General features: G+C 53.8%; 1 protein-coding gene across 2 annotated transcripts in view; it reads right to left on the reverse strand.

Moving 5' to 3' along the window:
• KLF13 (Kruppel like factor 13) overlaps positions 1-5,346 on the reverse strand; it is a 44,290-nt gene extending 38,944 nt beyond the window's left edge. For both annotated transcript variants that reach the window (XR_005723983.1, XM_040257419.1), the window contains exon 1: positions 4,372-5,346. Coding sequence is in view for 1 of the 2 variants with exons in the window: in XM_040257419.1 (XP_040113353.1) it covers positions 4,372-4,966 (595 nt within the window). In the remaining variant the exon portion in view is untranslated. The remainder of the gene's footprint in view (positions 1-4,371) is intronic.
• Between the last annotated feature and the right edge of the window lie 16,856 nt (positions 5,347-22,202).

Consider the following 22,202-nt stretch of genomic DNA (forward strand, 5'->3'; position numbering starts at 1 on the left):
ATAACAGGACCCTTAGCCCTGGGGAGACCAATATCTTTTGGTCTGTTTCCTTTCAAAACATAACCTGTCCTTTAAGTCAACAGACTAGCTGCACCACGCACGCGCCACCTATGCTGTCACTAATACCGCTAGGTCTCAATCCCCCACAAATGCCAGGTGGACACCAAGACACACACCAGAGTCCCCTGCTAAATGGTTTCCAACAGCAAACAAATGAGAAAAGCAGCACAGCTGTGCCTGCAGCAGGTAAGAGGCTAGGTGACTGACAGTACCGCCACAGAGCTGCACCCTGGAGTATGAGGCAGCCAGGAAAAAGAATGAAGCTGCCTCCCTAAGCAAACACACAGGACAAAAGCCTTGACTGGACGTGTTCTGTGGATCCTACATGTGTGTTTTTAAATCACCTACTCCGTGGATAAACGTGCATGTATATATACATAAAAATGCATTAAAGGAGTCTGGAAAGAGATGTATCTATAACATAGAGTAACAGTGCCTAGCTGGGGGAGGGGAGGGCTCGAATTCTGCCTGCACACTTCTGCATTGTTTGAAGAGTTTCACAACCAGGCCGACTGGCAGGCTAGGACTGTGGGGGAGCAGGGGCGGGAGATACTGGCCTGGCTGTGGCCCAGACAAAGTGCTGGCCCTCTGCCAGCATGGCTTGCTCTGGGTGAAGGAGATCCTGGCAGCCACCCTCCACGCTGATGGGCTGCCTTCCCAACACAGCTGCCTGGGGAGCACCTGCCAGGGGTCTAGGCGGGCAGTGTGCTTGGAATACCACATTCTAACGCCAGAGCTCAAGTCAGGGGAGAGTTAGGAATAAATCCTGGCCCCCGTAATGGCCCTGGGAATCAAATCCCCTGTTCAGGGGGTCAAGATAAATTTTAAACAAACCCTGCCCCAAGTGATCACAGGAAATGGCTGAGACAATGCAACCTTCTCTACTTTCCATCCCACACAGGCCAGGTGAGCAGGAGCAACTAACTCTGGGACCACAGGAGGCAGGGCTAGATCCACCTTTCTAGCCAGGCCCCCAGACCTGCTGAGACGGCCCAGCCCAGGGTGCAAGGAGAGGTTCTGGCTGCTGGAGCTGAAGGGCGAATAGGGTACAAAGGTTATCTGAAAACAATTGTTTGTGAGAACCCACAGGGAAGAATGGATCCAGGATGTGTCTGGCAAGAAAGCCTGGGCCCACTCTGCCTGAGCTCCACTAAGCCCAGCAGGCAGGAACCCTCATATGTGTGACTTTGCCAGGTAGGAGGGCTTGGGGGTATCCTCAGAGGGATCCAGTGCTTCCCTTCTCCAAGTCCTTGAATTTTCAAATCAAAGCCCTTCAGACTCCAAGAAAATCTGCTCCTGGTTTAGGGAGTCCCCAGAGTGAGGTTAAGCAAACTTCCCAGGTCTGGGCTGGGAAGTTATAATCAACCAAACAGTAAGGGGATTCAGTTCCAAAGATGATCGTGTGTTTTGTTCTAGCATGTGCATGCTCTAACACCAGTTACCTAAAGGTGACAGAGGGTCATCAGTCCTGAGGATGACCAGTGGGGGATGTAACAGGGGACCACACTGCCACACAGCTAACCAGGACAGGTGGCTCTTTGCATGTAGTTGGTCTGGGTGGTGGTGGGAGATCGAAGTCAAAGCTGACCTTAGTACCTCCCAGAGGATTTTCACATATGCACACCCGTTTCCTGCAGACCTTCCAGGTGGCCAAGGGAGTAATGGGAATCAGTCCCTGGTCACAGAGCTAGGCAAAGCAAGCTTCCAACTGCCTCCTTGGCTAAAGTCATATTGGTATTCACGCCCCCCACCATACAATCACTATTGTTGGGGGTCCCTAACAGTTTGAAAGGCCTAGCGTGACCTGAGTCACTGCCTGCAGAGACACTCCCCACCAGAACACTCTGGGAGCCCACAAACCAGGGTCTGCCTCCTGGGTCTTCGCAAATCGCCTCTGGGTCAGCCCCTGCAGCTAGCTTGCCTAGCTTCTCCCTTCTGTGGGCTACCCCTATGCCCTCTATGATCACTAGTTACTTATACTCTGCACACCTGGGCTCCGGCTTCCTGAAGGTGCCCTGGGCCACAGGTAGGTCCTTAGTTCATAAGCAGATGCACCTGGAGGGACCCCTTAAATTTCAGTCAGCATCTGGGACCTAGGAACCTACATTTCCAAAGGCCCCAAGGAACACTGTGCACTCCTGACTTGGAGATCTGCTCTGGAGGCAGAGATTCGAGTTTCTGCACACCTGGAAGGCGGGGCCGGCTCCCTGCTCTAAGAATGAACAGACTAGCACACTGCAGGCCAAAGAATGGATTCATCCTGTTCTGGCTTCCAGGCACCCCGAAGAGGCTGGCTTCCGCCCCACTGCGAAGGCGCGGGTTCCCAGCGCCCCTGCCCTAAACATCTAGCCATTTTGCCCCCTGCCGCGCAGGGCACAGGCAGCCAGGACTCGGGGGGCTGAGGCAATCCGCAAGGCAGCCCCAGCCGGAGGGCCGGGTGAGCCCCGCCCCGGGGCCGATCCCTCCGCAATTCGCGAATCTGGCTACCGGCTGCTGCCGGGTTGGGAAAGAAAGAGAAGTTGCTCAGTCGTATCCGACTGTTTGCGACCCCATGGACTGTAACTGACCAGGCTCCTCCGTCCATGGGATTTTCCAGACAAGAATACTGGAGTGGGTTGCCATTTCCTTCTCCAGGGGATCTTCCCGATCCAGGGATCGAACCCGGGTCCCCGCACTGCAGGCAGACTCTTTACCGGGTTGGGAAGCCACAGTAACACAGGATTCAGAAAGCTTTTCCAATACAGTCCTCTGTTTGGTACTGGCCTGGCTCTCAACCGAGTGCTCGACTCCAGCCACAAACCAAACGCGGCCCCGCTACCAGGGGACGGGGTCCACCTCGCTCAAAATCCAGCGTGGCCCCTCCCCCACGACCACACCCACTCTTGCAACAACGTCCCCACCCCCGACTCCACACAGCCCGAATTCTGACTCAGCCTAGAAATGGCCCCGCCTTCACCCGCGACCCCACCACCTGCCAAGCTGAGCAGTCATAGAAATGCGGACGAGAAATGGGGGGCCGGTGTGGGAGGTGCAGTTCGTGAGATACGCGGTTCCTGACACCTGCACACCATGGCGCGGTTCATTTGCAAATTTATCGGGAGAAAAAGCTTTTCAGCTCTAGATTCTTGAAAACTGCGGCTTTTAAATCAGTCATTTAATCAGCTTGTGAACTGTTTGACAAATGAGACGCATAACTTTTGAAACAAGGTTAACGGTATAAGAGTTTTGAACCGGTCCCCAAAGTGGAAGACTTGTGTCCAGAAGAGTTCGCGTGGGCTCAGAGGAAATACACAATTCTTTAAACCAAACTGGGAGAGAAAGCATGCCATCCATTGAAAGGTTGTTTCCACTTTTGTGTTAAAAGACAAAAAACAACCACAGAGCAATCTACGACAAAGTCCTGGGCCCGCGAGAGGAAAATGTTGCCCTGGGGTGGGGGGCGGGCGGCGGTCCGGGGCTCCTAGAATGTCAGCTCCCGCCACCCGCCCCCGTGCAGGTGCTGCCCGCCCGCATCCGGCCCCGGCAGGTGAGAGCGAGGCCGGGAGAAAGGCGGCGCAGATCCGCGGCCAGACGGCAGTGCGCTCCTTTCGGGAGACAGCGCCGCGGCCCCAAGGAGCCCCTAGGCTCTGACGCGCCCCCGCCGGCCGGATGGGCGGGGCTCCCACAAAGAGCCCCGGACGAGGACCCGGGACCGCCCCCCGCGTCGGCAGTCTCTGGCTCCGGTTTCGACAAATTAAACCTTAGAGCGCTGGAAAAATTACAGGAAGAGGAGAGCGAAGAATGTGCCGAGTGGCTGGAGAAAGCCCTGTCCCCGCGTGAACTTCGCCCGCCGCGCGCCCGGGCCGGGCCCGCCCCTGCTGAGCGCGCGCCCGACCGACGGGGGAGGGGCCAGGAGAGGACACCCGCTCCCCGCGGCTCCCGGGCGTCCGGGCCGCCAATCTCCCCGGGTGCCACTCGCGACCCCCATGCAGCTCGCCCGCACCTGCCCGCGCGCCCCCGGGCCTGGGCGGGGTCCCCGCCCCCGGGCCCGATGACGACACTCGCCCCCGCGGCCCCGCCCGAGCGCGCCGGAGGAGGGGGCGTGCCCGGCGGGGGCGCGGTCGCCGGGCGGGTGCCGGCTCCCAGCGCACGGACCCGCCTCGCGCGGCGCGCAGGGTCGCCCGCAGCCGGGAGCCAAGGGGAAAGGGGCGAGGCCCCGACCGTTCCCGGCCCGATCGCCCTCGCACCCAGCTGGTGGCTCCGGGGGCGTGGCCGGGCGACTAGCACTCGCCCCGGATCGCTTGCTCGGGGCTCCCGGGCCGCCCCACTGACCTGTGTGAGTTCTCAGGTGCGCCTTGAGGTGCGAGGATTTCCCGTAAACTTTCTCGCAGCCCGCGTAGTGGCACTTGTGCTTTCTCTGCGGGGACTCGAGGTCGGTGCGACTTCGGCCCCGCCGGCCCCTTTGTCTGAGGCCGGGCTCGCCGCTCCCCGCGGGCCCCGGCTCTCGTTCGGGCTCCAGCCCCGCCTCGGGTTCGGGCTCGGGCTCGGGCTCGCTCCACGCCGGGCTGAGGGGCGCGGCCGCCGCGCCACTGGCGCCGGGGAAGGCGGGCTCGGGGGCGGGTGGCGGCGCCGGTGGTAGGCGGCAGGGGGTCCTCGCCTTCCGGGCCGCGGCGCCTTCTCTGCGCTCCGCCGGGGCGGGAGCCGGCGCTTGCTGGTTAAGGTCCGCTAGGATCCGCGCCACTACGAAGAGCGAGGCACTGTCCTTGCCGTCGCGGCGTTCTTCGACGTGGGGCAGCGTGGCGGCGACAGTGGCCGCGCCCTCGGGTCCGGGCTCCGGCCCCTCCCGCGGCCCGTGCACGACCGCGCGGTTCGACATGGACACGAGGCACTCGGCGGCGAAGTGGTCCACATAGGCGGCGGCTGCCATGCTGGGGGATCCTGCCGGCGGACGGGCGGCACTGCTGGTTGCTGCGAGTCGTCAGCGGCGCATCCGCACCCACGGCCTCCGGAGAGCGGGCGGGGGGCGGGGGCGAGGCGCGCCCTCTCCGCGGGCTGGGCTGGGCGCGCAGCCGCCTCTGCCGTCACCCGCGCGGCTCCGCGTCTGCTAGGCGCCCGCCCGGCTGGGCTCCGAAGAGTGAACGCATGGGGGGAGCGGGCGAGTGGGATCCCCACGCGACGTCAGGGGCGGCCTGTCCTAAGGATGCCGAGCAGCGACGTTAGGGACGACCGCGCCAAGTCGCGGCCGCAGCCTCGCCGCGCATTGTGGCAGGCGGGACAGCAGCCGTGCGCGCCGCGGCTCGGTGTGGGCGGCCCGGCTCCGGGGGTGGGCGGGGCCGGGGCCACATCTGGACCCGACGTCAGCCCCCAGCCACATCCTGGCGGCGCAGGTTACAGGCGGCGGCGGCGGCCGCGGGGAGCCGTGCACGCGGAGGGGGCGGGGATCCTGGAGCGCGCACCGGCGGGATGGAGCGGTCGCGCGCCTGCCTCTGGGGAAGGGGCGTGGTCGAGGACAAGCACTATCGCCATTGGTTCGCGGGTACGCGGCCCGGCCAATCCTCACAGTGAGAGACTCCCACTCGGCCTAGGGGCCTGCCGCGTGCCAATGGGCGTGCCCCCTTGGCGGCGGGAGGAGGGGCGGAAATTAGAGCCGTGAGCCGGGCACGCTGACGCACCACGTCCGAGGGCGGCAGGCCGGGGCGTGGCCGCGCGGGTCGCTGCCCCACCCCTCAGCGGCTGGGACCCCGCGGGGTATTTTCCTGCTGGAGCTTTTGTACGATGACAGCCTTGAACTCCGACGCGGAGGCGAGCGCTCAGGAGGGCGCCCCTTTGTCCCTCCCGCCCCGCCTCTGCCGTGCGCCGGGTGGGCGCGCCCTGCGGGGCTCGCCTCCGCTTCTCCCTTTCCCCTCCCGAGCGAGGTGCCCAGCGAGGAGGCGTGTCCGCTCCGGCCAGCTCGGAACAACCCCGCCGCACCCCGCCGAAGCTGGGTTCCTGGGCGGCCGCGCCCGGAGATTCGGGCCGCTCGCCCGCTGCAAGCTCCTCCCCTGTCGAGCCCGGTGTTCGGCGCGGCCCAGCAGGGAGCGGGGTCTCGGGTGGGGCAGGGGATGCACTGACGGGAGGGACCTGGAGCTCCCGATCGTCCCGGGCAGCCGGGAACTGGGACCGGCCGCACCGCCCTTGAGCCTGGGTCAACTGGAGGCGGACTGGCACCAGGCTGGTGGTTAGCCTGGCAGCGTGGGTGGCGTGCCCACCGCGTCCCATGCTCGCAGGAGTGAACTACGTGCCGGGGCGCTGGCGCCGCTGCTCATGGAACGCGGGGCCCCTTCCTCTGCCTCCCCTCCCCAGGCCCGCTGCCAACTTCTCCTCTCGCTGCCCCTCTCCCTCGCGGCCTGGGAGGCTTCCGACGCCACCGACTGCGCGGGCCCCGCCCACAGCGCCCCGCCCACCCGCTGCCTGGCCCCGCAGAGGAAATGCTCCCTGCCCTGCCCCGCCCACTTGCCTTTGGCGCTCCCCGGCGCCCTCACCCTCGCTGTCTCCGAGACCACCCCACCGCCCTTCTCCAGGCCTACGCCATCAGCCAAGAGGTTAGAGGCTGAAGCCGAGCGCAGCAAGCCCCTAGCCGGAGAGACCGGCCGGGGTCTGCAGCCCTTAATGGACATTCAAACGTGTTAGCTGCCCACGCAGGGAGAGTGGAAGGAGGGCAGCCCAGGCACTGGATCCCTCGGACCGGAGAAGAGGGGTGGGTGGGACAGAGTCGTTCTGCGCACAAAATTAAGAGCAGCTATTTCACACCAAATTATCTTGGGGCCTGGGTAGAAAAAACTTTCCAGGTCACCAAGGACAAACGCGTTTTGGGTTGCATGTTGTGGTGACCTGTAAACTGGTGTGGACGTCTGGGCTCCCTGGGAATCTGTGACTAAAACCCTAAAGTTCCAGCTCACTGGTGGGCGCCCCCTGCGAAGACCACACAGTGTGCTCTGCAGCAGTGGGGCTCTGTACTGGGCCACTGGGTCAGACTCCTCCCCTAAGAGGGTCTCCTACTGGCAGGAAGTAATCTCTCTTTTCCCAGCCAACTTGTGTTGATGACATTTAAGAGATTTGTGTTCTGACCAAATAATGATTCAGAATGTTCCTGCAGTCTCACCACATGTCACAATCAGTCACTTCATTAAGGATGGAGCTGGCCCTGTGCTGACTTACCAGCCATCCACCCCCCTCCCCACTCTGTCCAGCAAGCAGAATTCTGCTCAATCTCCAAGGTACCACTAGCTCCATGACCCCCCTCCTTGACACACTCCAGCCTGGGCACACCCTGGCAGGCCTCTTAGGAGTAGGGGGCCTTCTAGGCATTGGGCTACAAGTGACCATCCTCTGTTCTGGGTGAGAGACATAGGCCTGGGTCAAGGGTCCTCCATAGGCACACACCCCCCACCCCCAGCCACAGCACAGAACAGTCCCAGGTCTCTGCATGGATGCAGCCTCCCTGAGTGTTTTGGCTGCACTCTCAGAGCATCCTGGGGGCAAAACTCACATCCTAGGCCTGCTTCTCCAGCCTTTAACGGTTGTTCATAGAAGGAGGTCCTGGGGCCCAGCAACCCTCATCCCAGCCCCACATGTGAGTGTCTTCCAGATACATACATTCTCTTCCTCAGGGGAAAATCTCACCATAACCGCTGGCCTGTGTTATTCTTGCTTCATCAGATTTTGACAGATGTGGCTTCTGTATGTCTGAGGGTGGGTGGGGATCAAGTGTCAGGTGGAAGGAATGGAATAAACAAAAACAGGAGCTGCAGGAGACCCAGGTTCAATCTCTGGGTGGGAAGATCCCTTGGAGGAGGAAATGGCAACCCACTCCAGTATTCTTGCCTGGAAAATCTCATGGACAGAGGAGCCTGGTGGGGTATATGGTCCGTGGGGTCACAAAGAGTCAGACACGACTGAGCACACAATTCAGGGTGGGAAAGATCAGCCCAGAGCAAGTGAATGGGGATGTGTCTGGAGAGTGGAGAGGCTGGGCTGGAAAGGGGGCTGAGGTTTCCACTGGAGATGGCAGATGGATGGTGCGTGTTGACTCTGACTTGTGGAACCTCCTTTCACAGCAGTGTTTGCCTGCTGTCAGAAAAAAACTGGCAAGAATAGGGCAAGCAAGGGAACAAGTAACTGCAACACAGTTGTTGAAGCTGGAATACTAAACAGACCTGAGACAATGAAGTCTTGAAATGATAGCGGGGTGGGATAGGGTGTGGGGAGCCAAGAAAAAAAACTCTGGAGTCCCCAAAAGGTCCACCAATGGATGGCACTAGGCACCTCTGGATGGGGGTTTGAATGGGGGCTAAGATAATAATTGACTGAAAGTCTGTGGGAGTTGGTTATGGACAGGAAGGCCTGCCGTGATGCAGTTCATGGGGTCGCAACGAGTCGGACATGACTGATTGAACTGAATTGCTTAAGAAGCACCCAGACTGTCTCAGCAGATCTGTGCTGCCTTCCCCGTCCTGACCAAAGATGGGATGTCTGTCATCTAAAGAAGGTTAAAGGGTACTTCCCTGGTAGTACAGCAGTTGAAACTCTGTGCTTCCAATACTGGGGTCATGGATTCATTCCCTGTTCAGGGAACTAAGATTCCACATGTTGCCCAGCATGGTCAAGTTAAAATAATAATAATAGTATGAATAAGGTAAATGGAAGCGTCTTGGGATGAGAGATGCCATGCACAGTGAAGGGCAGGGGTGTCATAATAGGAACAGGGGAATGAAGTGAACCTGCAGATATCAGATGCTGAAGCCATGCGCCAGCTTCCCTTCTGCGTTTTCAGAACACGGGCAGCCAAGAGGCTAGAAGGGTCTTTCCCGGGGCATTAAAACAGGCCAAGGGGAACACCCTAGTTTCCTTACATCTGCAGCTGCCCAGTGGAACCACCCACCAGACCACACTCCAGGGAAGGCTGCACTTCCCGAGCCCCTACAGATACAGAGCCTCTAATCCAGCTTTCACAGGTGGCCAGAGCTGATCCAGCATCTCAGGAAATCCTGTGTCATGAAATCTAAAGCCCCAATAGATTTTTTAACAGCAACTTGGAGGAAACAGAGACTGTGCAGAGAGAAGTACACGGCAATGTAATCATCAATCGAAGTCATGTCATCAGAGTAGCTAAAGAAAATACAGCAACCCAGGAAGGGAGGCCATGTATAAAGAAATTTTTGGTGAACAAACAAAAAGTGTTCATAGAAATTTGAAGTAGTGGAAATAAAGGGCTTCCAGGTGGCTCAGTGATAAAGAATCTGCCTGCCAGTGTAGGAGACATAGGTTTGATCCCTGGATCAGGAGGATTCCCTGGAAGAAGAAATGGCAATATTCTTGCCTGGAGAATCCTATGGACAGAGTCTGGTGGGCTACAGTCTGTGAAGTCTCAAAAGAGTCAGACATGACTTAGTGACTGCACATGCAAAATTAAAAAAAAAAAAATACTGCCAGGAGGGATTGGAAGATAAAGTTGATGAAATCTCTGTGAGAGCAAAACAAAAAGAAACCTCCAAAATGGGAAGCAGGAAAGAAAAAACAAAGGCGGACCATCCAGAAAGTCCATTAATGAAATAATAGGAACCCTAAAAGAACGATCAGAGAAACACGGGGGTGGGGGTGGAAGGGAGGAAATCATCAATGAATTCAACCTTTAAAAAAATCTCCCAAACTCTAGAGCATGTGTTGAAAGACCCACAAGAAGCTCAACAGGGAAAAAATAGTTCTTCCCAAAGGCATTTCACTGTTGGAGTGCAGAATAATGGGGACAGAAGTGTCCTGACATTAGAAGCAGGTCACAGATAGGTGGTCAGAGTCAGAAGATGAGGGGCAAAGCCTTGGGGATCTAAAGGAAAATTATTCTCCAGTCATCACCCAGCAAAAGTATAAATCAAGTACTTTGAGATGAATGAGGTCTCAAAATTTTATTTCACCAAAATAAAGAAGCCAACTGAGAAAGAGGGAGGCGTGTGATACAGGAAAGAGGCATTCAACACAGGAGGAAAGGGAGGAGCATAGAGGCACCAGGCCAGGCTGGAGCAGGGCAGAAGCTCCACAGACACTTCTTCAGGAGATGATGTAGACAAGATCCATGTACCTGTCAGGAGAAGCTGGGCCATGCTGCAGGAAAGACTGCCTGTAAATCTCAAATGTTAATTTTTGGCAATGCTACACTTCCTTTGTGAGTTGCCTGGGGACACCCAAGTTGATGGAGCAGCCTCTGTCTAGAACATGCTGGTTGCCATGGCAGAGGGACCCAGAGTGTCCCTCATGCCTTCTTTTCCATACACAAAATACACTGTCCCCCTCCCTTGGTGGGAAACCTTATAAATCCTGACCTAGAGATCAGAGACAGGCAGGAAGACAGAGATTCAAGCATCGACTGGAGATCCATTACCTCTGTAGGCTGCTGAACCCAACCCCCAGCCCCAATACACAACCCCAATGTGCAGTGATGGGAAGGGACAGAATACACAACAAACAGACCAATTCAGAAAGGGGAGGAGGGGGCAACCCCAGCAGACAGTGTTCACAGTGATTCTGAACACTGCTGGGCAAATTTTGCCCTTCATCCTGGAGTGAGTGTGTGAACAATCCAGCCCCGCTCCCTGGGAGGCCAGGTCACCATGGGGTGCTCCTCCACTTTGAGGGGATCGCCCTCCACCATCATTCTCCTTGGCTGTCCTGGGAGTGAGGGTAGTGGTGATGGGCAACAGGAGTCTGCCTCCCTTAGGGGGCTGGGCACTTTCTCCATCATGCTTCCAGCCTGTAGGAGGTTAGAGATGAAGGGTTATCTTAAGTTCCAGACACAAACTCTTTTAATGCTTGGACATGGTTTCTTTGGTCCTATTAGTTCCTCAAAAATCTAGTTAATAGACATTGAATATGCTGATAACCTTGATCTTGGACTTGCAGCCTCCAGAACTATGAGAAATAAATATTTGTTGTTTATAAGACCCCAGATATTGTGTTTCAGCAGCCCAACTGGCCTAAGATATCCACAAAATCCATCCCACCTTTCTAGAGCAGTGAGCAACCATACTTTCCACACACCTGTGCAGTGAAGTGTGACCAGGTGACTAAGTCCCCAAGGTGGGACTGTGAGCAGAGGGGCTGCGGGCTTTTAGAGAGTGGATCTCTCCTCCTGTATCTTCTCTTCTCCCTCTGCCTAGTGGATGCTTATGTCAACAAAGCCCTAGGGGATGGGGGATGATGGAATCACAAAATAGAGCAGCCTGGAACCCAGAAATCTAGCCAAGGGTGCTCACAGATGTCACTGTGTTTGAGCCATAATCATCCAGGGCCTACCTATTACTGCAACTTAGCCCACCTTCATGAATACAAAAGGAGGAGGAGGTGACCGAAGGGGAACAACAGAACATGGTTTATAGAGAGAAGCTTGGTGTCAGGTGCAGTGAGGTCTGTGCTTTGTTCTATAGCATTCTCCTCTGGGGCTGGCTTCCTGGTGGCAGCCAGGGTGTGAGGTGACAACTCTGGGCATCATCCTTCCTCTTTCCCAGGGAGTCACTGATGGCTTGCCGTGCTAGTAGGGGAACAAACCATTCTCTGCTGTATGACATGGGAATGGAGCAGAAAACTTTCTTTACGTCCAGTCTCCCAGTGGTGCTGGAGGGCAGAATAATCCATTGGGGCCTGAACAATGAGAGCTATCGTGACATCTGGTACAGGTTTACACGGGGGAGAGATGAAAACGGGAAATGCTTCTGAGACTCTGCCATCCAGAGACTTAAGAGATGTCTACAAGATCAGCAACAATGTGTGAGGAAGTCACGTTAAAATGATGGATGGTCTCTTCCAGGCTTCCTGGAGCAAATGGCTTCCACACCTGAGCACAAGCGACATGAGACCTGCCCTCCTTCAGGATGATCTGGGAGGGTCTCTGGTCTCAGTGGGGATTGTCTGTTCTTTCAGGGACTGTCCATCCCTACCCTCAACACACACCCGAATGGCCATTCATAACTTGTAATCCCCTCCCCCAGGAGAAGGAAATGGCAACCCACTTCAGTATTCTTGCCTAGAGAATCCTGTGGACAGAGGAGCCTGGTGGGCTTCTGTCCATAGTGTCACACAGAGTTGGACATGACTGAAGCGACTTAGCATGCATGCATGTATTGGAGAAGGAAATGGCAACCCACTCCAGTATTCTTGCCTGGTGAATCCAAGGGACAGGGGAGCCTGGTGGGCTGCCATCTATGGGGTCGCACAGAGTCGGACACGACTGAAGTGACTTAGCAGCAGCAGCAGCAGCAATACCCTCCATGGTGGATGTTCTGAGCCAAATGCTGCATTTAATCCTTTTGAGTTGATTCTGAGGTTCTTGCTCAGGACCCATCAAGGTCAGTAAGTCCTAGCCTCTGGGGAATGCTTCAGAGCTCCCCTGACATGTTGGCTTATTGACTCGCTTGGAGATGGCACAAGATTGGGGCCAGGCCTTCCCACCCTACAGGTAAGAAAACCAAGCCCCAGTCAGGTCCAGAGACTTCCCCGAGGCCGCATCTAGAGAAAGGCAGAGCCCAGGTTCTCTGGCCTTGTCCTGGTGCCTGCATCCCCAGCCTCTGGGAAGCTAGCTAATTAATATGAGAATTTATCAGATCAATTAAATAAGAGCCAGGTTAGTCCATTCTGGGCTCTCAGGGGAATCCTGTCTAATGAGTATTCCTGTTAAGAGGGTTGGGCAGATTTGCAGTGAACAATGTAGGATAAAGACTTCTTAATTCTTGGCTATTTGCTTGTAGGTCTTAGGGAAGGACTGAAGGATGGTTGACAGGATACAGGGAAGCAGTATTTTTTTTTTTTGGCTAGTGCAGAAGGGAGTTAGAAAGTGGGGTGGGGTCGTGCCCAGTCTCTTTAGTATGGGCACTGGGGTTGTGTGGTCACCTTTAATATCCATCCATCATTCACATCCTCACATGCATATCTAGTTTCCTGGATTGTGGGCTTCCTGTGTAGGACAGTACATTGAGAAGTTGTTCAGTCTCTCAGTCATGTCTGACTCTTTTGCGACCCCATGGAATGTAGTCCACCAGTCTCCTCTGCCTATGAGGTCCTTCAGGCAAGAATATCCAAATGGGTCGCCATTTCCTTCTCTGAGGGATCTTCCCATACCAGGGATCGAACCCACATCTCCTGCATTGCCAGGCGGATTCTTTATCACTGAGCCATCAGGGAAGCCATACATTGAGAGAGTCAGTAGCTCTTAGACCTGATTTTATAGTTAAACTGGTTGATTTAAAATATTCCAAATGTAGTATGGGCTGATTGTTTTTATTCGAGGGTCTTTGAACCGGAGTTTTCTGGTTTGGGATTTGGATTTGGTCTTTAGTATGAAACTTCCTTCGTGTATAAAGCAGAGAACTGCACAACCAGGGATGTTGATGTTTCAAGGTGACAAAGAAATATTTTCCCCCAAGGAAAAGGAAAGGAGAAGTTGAAAATGAATTAGTTTTTTTTTTTTTTTAATGTATTGATTTTTATCTATTTGGCTGTACTGGATCTTAGTTGCAGCATGCAGGATCTAGTTCCCCTACCAGAGATTGAACTTGGGCCCTCTGCATCAGGAATGTAGAGTCTTAACCACTGGACCACCAGGGAAGTCCCATGAATTTGTTTTAATCACATTTCAGGTAACTCGAGAGCAGCCAAGAGGTTGCCATCTCCAACCAGAAGTCGGTTCCTCGAAGAACAGAGATAATTCCCACTGGGAACGGCTGACGGAGGCCCTTTGAGTGATGTGCTTTGGCTCTGGCAGGTCACTGGGAGGCAGGCCCTCCAAAGATTCCTTTCCAAGGGTACACGAATGCCCACCGCTCTGGGCCAGCCACTGGACAATGCTATGCCATATGCAGTGCCTTAGGGCGTGCAGCCCCTCCCAGACGAGTCCTCAGTGAATGGGGACTGGTTCTGCTGTGTCCTTGAAGTCTCACCTTAGAGACCTTTATCAGCCCACTCATCATTATGAAGCAGTAACTCCTGGGGTGGGAGAACCCGACTCAGAGACTGCAGCCCAGACTGGTGGGTGGGTTGAGGGGGAGGGAGCCAGGCTCATCATCTGAACCATCCCAGTGATGCACACAGTTCTACTTACAGCCTCTTTACCCACGCCGCCTGTGGGAGCTCTCTTCAAGGGAGAAATTGTTGCAAGTTCTCAAGGTGCTTTAAAATATTGTTGCAGTGTTGTTGCAGTTTAAAAAATGGCCATGAACATTTTGACACTGGTGACTGCTTCAATCCACCGAGCCCAATGAAAGGGAGGTGGTGTGACTTCCCTGAGCTTCCATGTAAGACATCCTACCACCCTGACCTGGAAGCCAACGTGTGAGTGTAGAAGGGGCTTAGCAGCCATGAGGCCCAAGCATCAGTGGTGCAGAAACAAACCATATCTTCCGAGCCCTTTTGAAATTCCTGATCCATGGAATCAAGGGTTGTTGCTGTAAGCTATTACATTCAGGGTTGTTATGGAGCAAAGTGTGTTAGTTGCTCAGTTGTGTCAGACTCTTTTCGACCCCATGGTCTGTCCATGAATTCTCCAGGCAAAAATACTAGAGTGAGTTGCCATTCCCTTCTCCAGGCAAAAATACTAGAGTGAGTTGCCATTCCCTTCTCCAGAGGATCTTCCCAACCCAGGGATCAAATGTGATTCTCCTGCATTGCAGGCAGATTCTTTACCATCTGAGCCACCAGGGAAACTGAAATAAGTTAGCTGAAATAAACACAGTCCCTGTAAACCAAGAAATCTCTGACCTAATGCTCATTCAAGGAAAAGGTTTTTGTTCTTGTTGTAAATTTTATAAAAATTTGATCCTGTAAGCAACATAATATTCCATAATGAGAAAAATCAAATTCATTGAAGTATTTCTCTGTGTGTGGTGATCTGGTTACTTTTTTATTCTCAAGGTGAATTGCATTCTTTTTTTTTTTTAATCGAGGTAGTGTTGATGTACAATATTATATAAGTTACAAGTACACAACATAATAATTGACAATTTTTGAAGATACTCCATTTATAGTATAAAATGTTGGTTATATTCACTATGTTGTACAGTAAAGAGAAAGGAAGGGAGGGAGGGAGGAAAGAAGGAAGGAAAAGGTTTTCTTTCTATCTTGGTGAAGGAAAAGCCAAGATAGTGGGGTTGGGTCTGAGGTCTGGACTCTATGTGTGAGCTGTGGGATTTTCAAGGGACTTGACCTCTTCTGTGTTTGACTTAGGGACTGATTTGAGACTCCCCTCATAGATCAGGGAGAGACCCCAGTGGCGAGCTCCCTGCCTCAGACCCTCCTCTGACAAGCCAGGTGGAGGTGATTGTGTGGACCCCCATCCATGCCACACCTCTGGCACCTGACCCATTTGGGGGTCTTTGCAGCCCAACTTCTTCCTCCGGAAGGTGACCAGAACTATGACTGTCCCAAGCCTGGCCCCTCTGACACACACTCTAAAATCCCAGGCTTCAGTGGCATCCTTAGTATAATACTATTAAATTTGAAAAATATTCAAAAGATTAAAAAGCTTCAGTTCAGTTCAGTTGCTCAGTCGTGTCCAACTCTTTGTGATCCCATGAATCGTAGCACGCCAGGCCTCCCTGTCTATCACTGTCTCCCGGAGTTCACTCAGACTCACGTCCATCGAGTCAGTGATGCCATCCAGCCATCTCATCTTCCGTCATCCCCTTCTCCTCCTGCTCCCAATCCCTCCTAACATCAGAGTATTTTCCAATGAGTCAACTCTTCACATGAGATGGCCAAAGTACTGGAGTTTCAGCTTTAGCATCATTCCTTCCAAAGAAATCCCAGGGTTGATCTCCTTCAGAATGGACTGGTTGGATCTCCTTACAGTCCAAGGGACTCTCAAGATCTTCTCCAACACCCCAGTTCAAAAGCATCAATTCTTCGGCTCTCAGCCTTCTTCACAGTCCAACTCTCACATCCATACATGAAGCTTAAACATTGCCAATAATCTCCATTCTCTCCATGAAAAGAATCACTTCTTTGCTCCTTTCTGCCATCTTTTCCAATGACAGACCAGTTTTCTGTACATACTCGTTGTGACAGTCATTGGTAACTGTTTACTCTCTTAGCGACTGCTGCATAACCAAATGCCTCACAACTCAGTTGTTCGAGATAGCAATAAACATTTATTGTTGGGACTTCCATGGTGGTCCAGTGGTTAAGACACCACACTCCCAAAGCAGGGGTGTGTGCATGCATGCATGCATGCAAGCTAAGTCACTTTAGTCGTGTCCAACTCTTTGGAATCCTGTGGACTGTAGCCTGCCAGGCTCCTCTGTCCATGGGATTCTCCAGGCAAGAACACTGGAGTGTGTTGCCATGCCCTCCTCCAAGGGATCTTCCGGACCTAGGGATCAAACCTGCATCTCCTGCGGCTCCTGCACTGCAGGCAGATTCTTTACTGCTGAGCCACCAGGGAAGCTCCAATACAGGGGACCTGAGTTCAATCCCTGGTCAGGGAACTAGTTCCCACATGCCACAACTAATACCTGGCAGAGCAACCCCCACTCATAAAAACAAAAAAAACAAACAAAAAAAAAACAACAAACCTGGCACCCAGAAGTCACACAGCAGTGTTTCCACAGGACTCTCTGTACCAGGGTAGTCACAAGGCCTCCCTGCTTCAAGGGGAGGACATCTCTTGGTGGGTGAGTGGCAAGGTTCTCCAAGAGGTATTGCTGTGGAATTCTTCAGGAAATGAAACGATGTGCACAGCAAGTGGAGAGAGGTGGCCACAAATGAAACCTGCCATTGGGAGCAATAGTGAAGGCATTTCCATGCTGAAGCAGGATGGTGTCACATTCTTCTGCAGCTCATAAGGACATGGCTGCTGCTAAGTTGCTTCAGTCATGTCTGACTCTGTGCGACCCCATAGACGGCAGCCCACCAGGCTCCGCCGTCCCTGGGATTCTCCAGGCAAGAACACTGGAGTGGGTTGCCATTTCCTTCTCCAATGCATGAAAGTGAAAAGTGAAAGTGGAGTCACTCAGTCATGTCCGACTCTTTGTGACCCCATGGACTGCAGCCTACCAGGCTCCTCTGTCAATAGGATTCTCCAGGCAAGAGTACCAGAGTGGGTCGCCATTGCCTTCTCCAGGAAGGACATGGCAGAGGCCTGAAAAGCTACAGCCCAATTTCCCTTCCTTCCTTCCATCCAGGAAACCAAAGCTTTTTTTCGAGAAAAAGAGGTGTTATTTCCCTTTAAAGATAAACTCTCATTTCATCAGTGTCAAGGAGAGGTAGATCTCCACGACAACCGGTGGTCCGTGTGGAATCTGAGTTTATCGGGAGAGGGAGAGAGATTCCAGCAGTTTGAGAGATGGTTCCAAAGCCATTTCCCAGAGGGTCGTGCTGAGAGTGACTCTGGCAGAGACCCACTGCACCCCAGATGGGTCTCCCCAGGGCCTCTGCATTAGAGGGGAAAATGAAGTCTCTGGTCTTCCCGGCTTCCCTCGGACCTGGGTGTGCCTCTGACTCCATCTGGACCAATGGGATCTAAGGGGACCACGGAGATACGGTGTCCAGCAAACCCCAGGATGGAGAGATGTGGACACTTGTTGCCTTCCACTACCTGTGTACCTCTGCCTGGAATCTAGGGCTCTGGGAACAGCCATGCCTGTCCTGCCCCAACCTCTGGGCTGCTTCCCTGGGGGAGGAATCAGTCTGGGCTGGGCTTTCTCCTGTGTACTCAGCCTGCCCCTCAGCTCATGGCCTCTCTCCCGCAATACTTGGAGTGGATGTGGTCCCTCAGCCAGGAGAGGATGCTTAAGCAGAGCCCGCTGGGCCCTGGATGCTTTCTGTAGGATTGGCCTGGAGAAGCACAGCAGCAGGACCTTTGGACAAGAGAGATGCTCTCTGTCCATCCTTTGGGTTCTTCCTTCTGAGGGCACTGTGGCCACCTCTCTCCATTTGCTGTGTGCATCAGCTCCTGCACCCTGGCTTCCTCTCTCCACTGTCTCCAGGTGGCTTGGCTTCAGTACCCTCTGCTGCCCCTCTGAGGCTCCAGGGACAGATCCACCAGGAGGAGGCCTGATGGACAGAGGGACAGTCCTGCTGGTGGGTGGCTCACACAGCAGGTGTCCCCAGGGCCCTGGCCAGCAGAGCAGCTGCCCTAGTTGAGTATCTGAGACCCGCCTGCTGCAGGGGGAGGATGGGGAGAAGCATGCAGCTGGAGCCAGGGAGTCTTAGCCCCGCCATGTCTTAGTGGGGACATGCAGCCAGCAGAGGGGAGTGGGGTCTGGGTTGGAGTCCCAGGTGGACCACCTCTACCACCTGGCGTCCTCATTCTAAAATCCTAAGCATCCTTCTCCATCACACTGTAAATACCTCAGTGTTAGGAAGCGCTCTGGGTGATGCTTGGCCTGTGAGAGACGTCCCTGGTAATAGCAGAAAGGGCAAGAGGGCAAGGTGTCCCAGGCTTCCTCTAACTCAGGGGGCACTGCAGAAGGTCAAATGCCTTTTGCTTTCCTCTCTAAAACTTAACTTTGAAAGTTTTCTCCCTGAAAGAGAAGTGAAATGAGCGTCTTTTATGCAGACTCACCAATGGTTGAGTTTTTGCCATCCTTTCCTCTCTTTCTCTCTCTGTATATCTTTCTGTATCTATTTTTTCCTGAATCATTTGAAAGTACAGTGTTGACACCTTACTCCTAAATATTTCTTGGCTTTGAGAAGCCAAGAAGCCATAGTTGCCCTCAAAATGTTCATCACCCTTTAATGATGATTACATAATATACAAACCATATTTAAATTGTTTATAATGGATTTTAATCTCTTTTCTGGCCACATATCTCTTCTTTATCAACCAGACTGAGAAAGCTGCACTCCCTCCCAAACACACGCTACTGCAGGTGTTTCTATGGAGGCTGCCCATTGGGTGGGGGGTGCTGTGAGGGAGTCACCAGGGACCAGGATATCTCATTGCCCCCTGTCATCCTCATCCAGCCCTAATCGGACAGAGTTGAGTCTGGATAAAGGTGTGGGGTTTTCTGCCTTTAATTGGCTTGATCTCAAGCCCTGGGACTTTGCCCTCATCTATCTCAAGCTACAGGGCTGCCCTCAGCCCCCAGTCATCTGTACCCCTGTACCCACCTGGTCACCATCTCATTTCTTCTTATAAAGACATGAGCTCCCCAGGTGGCACAGTGGTAAAGAATTTGCCTGCCAATGCCGGAGACACAAGAGATATGGGTTTGATTGCTGGGTCAGGAAGATCACTTGGAGAAGGAAATGGCAGTCCACTCTAGTATTCTTGTTTGGGAAATCCCATGGACTGAGGAGCCTGGCAGGCTACAGTCCATGGGGGTCACAAAAGAGTTAGACACGACGAAGAGACTGAGCACACACGCATGCATAAAGACAGAAAAGAACACGCGTCCCCTTCAGAAAAAAGAGGATCATGCATGGAAGAGAGCAGTGATCACTAGCAAATGGTCCGTGTTTATCCATCCATGGATAGCACCATGCACTTGTATATGGTCCCTGAAATGGCTCCGTTGTACGGGCTGAATATTTCTGTCTCCTCCACATCCATCTGTTGGAGCTCCAACCTCAATGTATTAAGAGGTAGGAGGTAACTGGGTTTAGAGAAGGTCATGGGTGGGGCTCCCAAGATGGGGTTACTGCCCTTAAAAGAAGGGGAGGAGACATAAGAGATCTCTTTCTCTCCACCACATAAGGATGCAGCAAACCAGAAAGAGAATTCCCACCAGATCTTGAATCTGCACCACCTGGGAAATCCAGCCTCCAGAACTTTGAGAAATTCATATTTGTTGTCTGAATTACCTATAGTATTTTGTTATAGTAGCTGGAGTTGACTGAAACAGCCTGTCGTTCAGTTGCAACTCTTTGCAACCCCATGGACTGCAGTATCCCAGGCTTTCCTGTCCATCACCATTTCCCGGAGCTTGCTCAAACTCATGTCCATTGAGTTGATGATGCCATCCAACCATTTTATCCTCTATCATCCCCTTCTCCTTTTGTTTTCAATCTTTCCCAGCATCAGGGTCTTTTCCAATGAGTAGGCTCTTCACATAAGGTGGCCAAAGTAGTGGAGCTTCAGCTTCAGCTTCAGCATCAGTCCTTCCAGTGAATATTCAGGGCTGATTTCCTTTAAGATTGACTGGTTTGATCTCATTACTGTCCAAAGGACTCTCAAGAGTCTTTTCTAGCACTACAATTTGAAAGCATCAATTCCTTTTGTTCCCAGGAGCAAGAGTCTTTTAATTTCATGGCTGCAGTCACCTGGAGGCAGGGTAACTTTCCGCTGCACAGGGAAGCCCACCCACCCAGAGAGGCACAGAGGCTCAGGAACACCCAGGGCACTGTCTGGATTCCAAGCCCAACTGATCAGTTAGAGATGGTTTGAGTTATAAGTAACAGAACCCAGGCAATTGTCACTTAAATAAACAGGGGTATCCCATGAAAAGATGACAGGGCTGGAGAAGTGTCTTAGTGTGCCCATCGGTACCCAGTGCCTTCTCCCCACCCCTTCACCATCCTTAAATGCTGGCCTTCTGTTGTAGAGGCACTGGCCAAAGCTCTAGGTCTACAGTTGGAGCTAGAAGTTGGGTAAGGGGCTGGAGAAGAAGGCAGAACCTCAGGACCTGTAGGATTTCTGCTTCACCTTAGCCAGCCATGCCAATTCTAGGTAAACTGAAGAAGCAATTCTCTGGGGCACTTGTGCTGCTACCCCCACCCTCCCAGAACCTGTTTAGACCTTGCTTTCTGACTTAGGGTGTTTACCAGGTGGGACAGTCCAGGAAGTCACTGAAATTCACAGTGCCTATAAGGTTTAATTGGATCTCTAACAAATGAGCCTACTTTGATGTATGATGTTTGTTTTCCTAGTGGAAAGGGAACAGAGGATGAGGGTTTTTCATTCCATACCTCTGACCTGCCTCTAGATGTTCCAGGGTTTTCATGGTGAGAGCTGCTGGCCCTGTTTGTTGGAGGGTTTTTCAAGCTCTCCATGGACTTGGCCAAGGTGGCTGGAACCCCTCAGGGCCTCCTTGTGGGTGGAACGGGGGACTCTCTGGTCTTTCTTCCTTCAGTTAGGCATCACGGCCTGCCTTCTCCTGCTAAGATGAATGATGTTACACGGGATCACCCTGGCGAGAGTTCAGTTCTTGGCCCAGGGACTAGGCGGCTCAAAATGCTGCCTTTCCACTGTGACACTGAGGTTTGGGGTGACCAGTTCCCTCCTACTGCTCCCCAGCCTGCTAGCCTTCTCCCATGCCCAACCCACCTGCACACAGGCTTGCAGCTTCCCCGCCTCCAGCTCTTTTCTTGCCTCTGATCCTTTCTGGCCCCCATTTCTCCTCCTGAGACCCGGGCTCAGCCATGACTTCCCCGACCAATGGGCAATATCTCCTTTGTGGCCGTATCTTTTTGTCATCCAGTCTGCTGTGCTGGGCTCAGGCCTCCACAAGGGGCCCTGTTCTGGGACTCCTCCAGTGGGTCTTCCACCTCCCCCCGACCCTGGGATCCCAGGCCCCCTCCACCTTCCTTGGGTTTCTGGTCAGTTTGGGACTATGGGGATCCCTAGAAGGAAATGACAGGAAGAGAAGAAGAGGGGCCCTCCTCTGGAGTCTATGCAAACTGGCCAAACCCCAACAGAGTTTTGAGGGAGCCCCTTTCCACTCAGCTGTTTCCTAGTTCTAGGCACTGCCCACGCCCCAGGAGCACCTTGCCTGCTCTTACTTCCCTGAGGGGATGCCCTGCCCCATGTCCTTGTCAAGGCCGCATGCACTCTCCCGGGCATGTGGGTGTGTTTGCCTCAGTGGCCGGCCCGCCCCTCGCCCCTCCGGATTAGCCAGAGCCGCCCACAGTGTAGGGGCAATGTTCTTTGGATACAGTTGTTCCACGAATGTTGGCTGAGGGTAGGCACTGAGGTGTGGCTTCCTGGCTCAGCACCAAGGGCGCCAAAGCACAGAGGCTCACAGCCAGGCCAGGAGGCCCTGAGAAGGAGAAGGCAGTCGAGCTCCAGGGAGCCAGAGGAGCCCCCAGGGAAGATGAGAAGTGTGCAGCAGCTGGGTGGGTCCACCAAGGATGGAAGGTTGGGGGTGACGGCAGAGGCAGCCCAGGACCAGAGAGAGGAGCTTGAGGGACCGGGAAGTTCAGCCTGG

This window comes from Oryx dammah, unplaced genomic scaffold, assembly GCF_014754425.2.
Source record: "Oryx dammah isolate SB20612 unplaced genomic scaffold, SCBI_Odam_1.1 HiC_scaffold_16, whole genome shotgun sequence".
NCBI lineage: Eukaryota > Metazoa > Chordata > Mammalia > Artiodactyla > Bovidae > Oryx > Oryx dammah.